The 6,022-nt window shown below is 49.5% G+C and overlaps 1 protein-coding gene across 1 annotated transcript in view; it reads left to right on the top strand.

Annotated features, from left to right (window-relative positions):
• The first annotated feature begins 5,035 nt into the window (after window positions 1-5,035).
• LOC102757496 (transcription initiation factor TFIID subunit 1-like) overlaps window positions 5,036-6,022 on the top strand; it is a 6,372-nt gene continuing 5,385 nt past the window's right edge. Inside the window, 1 exon segment of the mRNA XM_015561070.1 lies at window positions 5,036-5,946. Within this exon segment, the coding sequence (XP_015416556.1) occupies window positions 5,036-5,946 (911 nt within the window).

Here is a 6,022-nt window from a genome sequence, read left to right on the forward strand (position 1 = left end):
AGGCTGGGTCCCCAGAGACTCACCCGGAACTGGAGTTCAGAGCTGTCGGAGCTTGTGACTCCCTCCCAATTGAAAAAGAAAACCATGTCCTCAGTTGCCAGCCCTTTCCACGCGAGTGCCTCCATACCTCTGCACTTTACTTCCGCATCTCCTCTGAGTCTCAGTGTGCTTTTCTCTTTCCTTCTACTTGTAGAATTTCCACTCAGCCAGCCTTCCTGTGATTCTAGATGATGTCTGTTTTGTCTTTTCGTTCTATTTTTGAAGTGGTTGTGCGAGGCAGCAATCTCTGGTGTTTACCTATGCAGCCATCTTGGTTTCTCCCTCAGCAGAAATCTTGATAGCTGACCTTGTGCTCCTGTCTCTCTGTGTGTATGTGTGTGTTTGTGTGTGTGTACATCCCCAGTCACGCTCGGACACTCTTTGATTTGCATGGTCCGTGGGCATCCATGAGCACTCTTCAGCCCCTGCCTTCTCCAAGACAGCGCCCCCTGCTTGAATTTCCTCCCTTGGATCTACCCAGAACCGGGGAAGTCCAGGCACCCGGCTCTGCCTTCCCCAGAGGAGGCTGCGAGAGGGGCGCTTGCACTGACGCTCCTTGACCAGCAGATGGTGCGATGGCCCGCTGAAGCGTTTCCAAGTCTTCGAGAGGACTTGTGAGATTCCGTAGGTGCCGGAGGAGCCCCGCAGGGTACCTTCTCCACATCTTGCAGGGCGGCATCTCTGTTTCCTGAGTCGAGGAGGGGACAATACATATTTAGACAGGCTTGGGTGGGCCCAGGACAACCCTCTTTGGCAATGGCGGACCCGGGGCTGTGGGCTATGGTGGAAAACCTGGAGGACGCTCGGGCATCTGGTCTCACATTTCGCAGCATCTCCTGGATGGCAAGAGCAGTGACAGCCCATCAGGGAGGGATTAGAAATGTTTGGGGGGGCTTTAGTGAGCCACACAAGCCTCCTGGGTTTGAGGGGCTGCTGATCCCGGGAGGGTACCCAGACGTTTTTGTGCATTCGCCGCCAATCCACCCGGTTCACATCAGTACGGCTGCACATGCGCCTCAGAGGGGGACCTGGAGCCATTCCAGACATTAGTCCCAGGAGTGGAGGCCCAGCTCCACGGGACGGAACTGCGGCCTGGGAGTGCTGGCAGCTCTGGGAAGCGCGTGCCACGGGCTGATGGGCTCCGAGACGCAGGGCACGCCTTGGCAACAGAACTGAAATCAATGCGCACAACATGCACCCCACCCCCAGTGATCCATTACCAGATGCACAGCCATAAAAATCATGATGTGCAGCCTGGCTGTTGGGGCTCAGTGGATAGAGAGGCAGCCCTCGGACTGAAGCGTCACCGCTTGGATTCTGTTTCAGGACAACTACCTGGGTTGCAGGCTCCATCCCTGACCTTCCTTGGGGTGGGTGCGGTAGGTGACCTCTATTTGTGTCTCTCTCACATTGAAGTTGCTCTGTGGGTCTCGCCTCCTCCATTTCACCCTCCCTAAAGATCAATGGGTAAGTATCCTTGGGTGAGGATTTACAAAGAAAAAAAGAAAATACCTACGTGGGTTCACGAGTATCCAACTCTGCCATCAGTGCAGAGTCCTTGTCCCGGCACACACCCTCCCCTCCCCCGCCCAGTGCCCGGCCCAAGGCTCCCCCGCCACCCCCTGCGCCTCTCCTGCTGCTGAGATCACTGGCATGCGGGCACGGACCTGTGCCCCTTCTTCTTCTTCCCCCTGTTCTCCTTGGGTCTCCCTCTGGGACCAGGGCCTTGGCCAGTGCCCTTGGCCCCCCAAGGGAGGACGTCCCCGGCTGGATGGTTGAGCAGGTGGTCGGTCCTGCCCCCTCTGCTCCGGGACTGGTGAATGACAACGGCTTCGGCGGGCAGGGCACGCTCGACCTCCCTGAGGTTGAACTGAGGCTTCGGTCGGGATTGTTCCTGGAGCAAGCGCCACTGCTGTAAGCTGATGTGCTTGACGGGCGCCTCTGGCGCGGGCTCCTCGGACCCGGGACCCTTGAAGCTGGGGGCGGTCTCAGGCCCCCGTGAGGTGGACGCGGCGACCTTGTGCTCCGCCTGGGGGCAGCGGGCTTCCCCGCTGTCTCCTTCCAGTTCACTGGTCTGGACGCAAAAGAGCACATAGGCGCGTTGCCTCCGTCCTGATGTGCCCTATGACGTCTGTTTTTTAAAAACCGACGAGGTCAGTTGTACTGTAGGTGTGATCAGAATCTCAGCTGAGCATCAAATGTGATACACAGTCCTGAGCCAGCAGGCAAAAAGCCATAGGGAATCTTGAGAACCGCTGCCTTAGACAGACCTTTATACCCTGTGACTATGACAGTTTATCCCTTCTTTTACACAAATATTCTCCCCCACAGTATGGAAGCTGTTATATGTGTGCTATGTAGATGTGGAAGTAATTGAGGTGACAATGCCTGCAATACTAATTCATTTTTAGTGAGGTCTGTCTCTGCTTTATTGAATAAAACGCCTTTTAAGAGTCTTAGTCACAGACTCATTTAAAACCCAACTTCTCAATTACATACACATATATATGCACATACATTTTTTAAATTATTGGATCATATTTATGGTATTGGTCTGTTTAGTGACATTGGACATGGTTACCATATTATGTCTTTCAATCTATGAATATGGGATATTTCCATTTACAGGAATCATAGTTTTTTCCTTTTTTTAAAAAAATAGCATTTTATAGGTTATATACACAGAATTATATAACTTTTATTAGATTTATTTTTAGGAATTTCAGTTTCTGATCATATAACATGCATTGTAAATTTCCTTTCCAATTTTTGTTTGTTTGTTTAGAAGAAATTCACTGATCTCACTTCTTCCTAACTTCACTAACTAAAGATTTCAGGAAAATTTCTAATTATGCAATCATGCTGAGCTAATAATATAAATTATGATAGCTTTCTTTCCTCTTTCTTCTTTCACATGTCTAATTGCATTGAATAGGAATCCATCATAGTGTTGAATATAAGTGGTAAAAGCAGAAATTCTGTGTTTTTTTTTAACAAATTTTTATTGATTTCAGAGAAGAAGGGGAAGGGAGATAGAAACATCGATGCTGAGAGGCAATCATCGGTTTTGTGCCACTTGCACCCTGCCCACTAGGGTTGGAGCCCACAACCCAGGCTCCTGTCCTGACAGGGAATGAACCTATGACCTCTTACCTACAGGGCCCATGCCCAATGACTGAGCACCACCGGAAGGCTTAGTCCAATGATTTAGAACTTGCACATGGCAGAGGAGTAGCTATTTCCTGCTTATTGCCCCGATCATTGTTAGCCATAGCAGGGATTCAAGCCTCTTTAATCCTCTTTAGTCATTGTTCTCCTGGGGCCTTTTTCTGGGGAAAGATAAGGGGGAAGGATCCTCAGTTCAGTCACCTGCTCTTCATTCTCTTCAGTTGGACACAGCAGAACCCTCTTCCTTATTTGAACTCTTAGGAATTTTTTAAAAAATATATTTTATTGATTTTTTACAGAGAGGAAAGGAGAGAGATAGAGATAGAGAGTTAGAAACATCGATGAGAGAGAAACATCGATCAGCTGCCTCTTGCACATCCCCCACTGGGGAAGTGCGCGCAACCCAGGTACATGCCCTTGACCGGAATCGAACCTGGGACCCTTCAGTCCGCAGGCCAACACTCTATCCACTGAGCCAAACCGGTTTCGGCTCTTAGGAATTTTTTTTAATTCTCTGTGCTTGCATTTATCATTTCCACTAACTTATAATCTGAAGAATCTAGGGATTTTGCCTTACCTTTGAAGATTGGGTTTGGGGTAAGGGAATTGCGAAGTTACTATGGCACATAGCAAAACTTAGAATATTCATTTATTTTGATAAATATGTTTTCTTATTGATTTCAGAGAGAGGAAGGGCAGACGGAGAGAGACTAACACCAATTTTTTTGCAGACAATGATTGATTGGCTGCTTCCTACAAGCCCCCTAAGGGAATCTAGCCTGAAACTCTGGCATAAGCCCTGACCAAGATTCAAACCAAGTCCATCTGGTTCATGGGTAGAGACTCAACAATTCAACCACACCAGCCAGGCTAGTTGCTCTATTTATTATTTGAAGGAAGAACCAGAGTGCAGGGCCTGGGTTATAGAATGTTAAAATGCTGTGTGACAGAATGAGAAATCTAGGAAATATTAGTGCAAGTGAGTTTGGACAAGTTTCTATAAGGGACAGCACTAGGTAACAGCACTACAGGAGGGCACACTGCCCACAGAATTAATTGATTTTTGCTGGAAAATGAAACGTATTGCATATTGAAAAGTTTCATGTTTCTACCAGAAAACACATTTACATTCTGTTAGGGTGTCAGCCCCCAAGTGTTTTCTATGTGTTGTAACCCTAATGCCCTATCAGACTATCATCGGTATAATCCACTTTAAGGCGGTTATTTCCTTTTGTAGATTTTAGCCAATCTCAGCAAGTGGGTGTGGCCTACGGGGAGTCCTATAAAAGGCCTCGCTGTGCAGAGCACGCATCACTTCTCCAGAGCAGACTGACTGAAGTTGGAGCTGCCAGTTCCAACTGACCCTGATATCGACAGAACTTACCGAGGTGGGAGCACTCATAGCAGACTCTGGTGAATATGGAATTTAGAATGTATATGTTTTTATTTTTTTGAGTAAATGTCTCTATTCCTTTAAAACTTTCAGGTCCAGAGTACCAGCTAGGCCCGGAGGTACCCCGGAGTGGCTGTGCCGGCGTCCCTGAGTGGGACCGGACCGGACCGGACTGGACCGGACCGGATCGGACTGAGTGCTGCACCAGGCATAAGTTGCCCCTTCCCGTCTAGCCGTTTCCCGGCCTGGCCCTGCTTCGCGCGTGTCGCTAACGGGGCTGCGGGACAGCCAGGCGCCGGGCCAGGGTGAGGCCTGTGCGGGGACCTCAGGAGCCGCCTACTAGATGGGGTCGTGAAGCTCTCCGCTTTAAATGATTTTATAAAACAGCGTGCTGCCTGCGGTGGTGTCCCGGGCCCTGAAAACAAGCGGAAGAAGATGGCGCTCACCAGCTTTTTACCTGCACCTACTCAGCTATCTCAGGACCAGCTTGAGGCTAAAGAAAAGGCAAGATCCCAGAGATCACAGCAGACCTCACTGGTCGCCTCCCGAAGAGAACCTCCCCCATATGGGTACCGGCAAGGCTGGATACCTCGGTTATTAGAGGATTTTGGAGATGGAGGTGCTTTTCCAGAGATCCATGTGGCCCAGTATCCACTGGATATGGGACGAAAGAAACAAATGTCAAATGCACTGGCCAGTCAGGTGGATGCTGAAGGAAAAATTACATATGATGCAATTGCTTGGCAAGGACAGTCAAAAGACATCCTTCTTCGCCGACCCCGTCCACACCTTTGGGAACCCCTGGACCCCAACAATGGGCGCCCAGTGGGTGCCACGGCCACCATCATGTCAGACACGGACAGCGATGAAGATTCGACTGGGGGCTGCCCATTTTCTTTAACTGGATTCCTTTTCGGCAACATCGATGGAGCCTTGCAGCTGGAGGGGGAAAGCGTCTTGGACGATGAGTGTAAGAAGCACTTGGCAGGCTTAGGGGCTTTGGGTCTGAGCAGCCTGATCACTGAACTCACGGCAAATGAAGAATTGACTGGGAATGACGGTGCTCTGGTAAATGATGAAGGATGGGTCAGGAGCACAGGGGATACTGTGGACTATTCATACATCAGTGAGTTAGCAGAAGATGAAAGTCGGAGATACCAGCACACAATGGGGAACTTGCAGCCCCTTTGCCACTCAGAATATGATGATGATGACTATGATGTTGATTGTAAAGACACTGATTGCAAGTTGATGTCTCCTCCACCTCCACCCTCAGGACCATTAAAGAAGGATAAGGACCAGGATGCTATTACTGGTATGTCTGAAGATGGAGGAGGCATCATCATGCCCTCCATCATTGCCCCTTCCTCTTTGGCCTCAGAAAAAGTGGACTTCAGTAGTTCCTCTGACTCAGAAACTGAG

The sequence above is a fragment of the Myotis davidii genome, unplaced genomic scaffold (assembly GCF_000327345.1).
Source record: "Myotis davidii unplaced genomic scaffold, ASM32734v1 scaffold656, whole genome shotgun sequence".
Lineage (NCBI taxonomy): Eukaryota > Metazoa > Chordata > Mammalia > Chiroptera > Vespertilionidae > Myotis > Myotis davidii.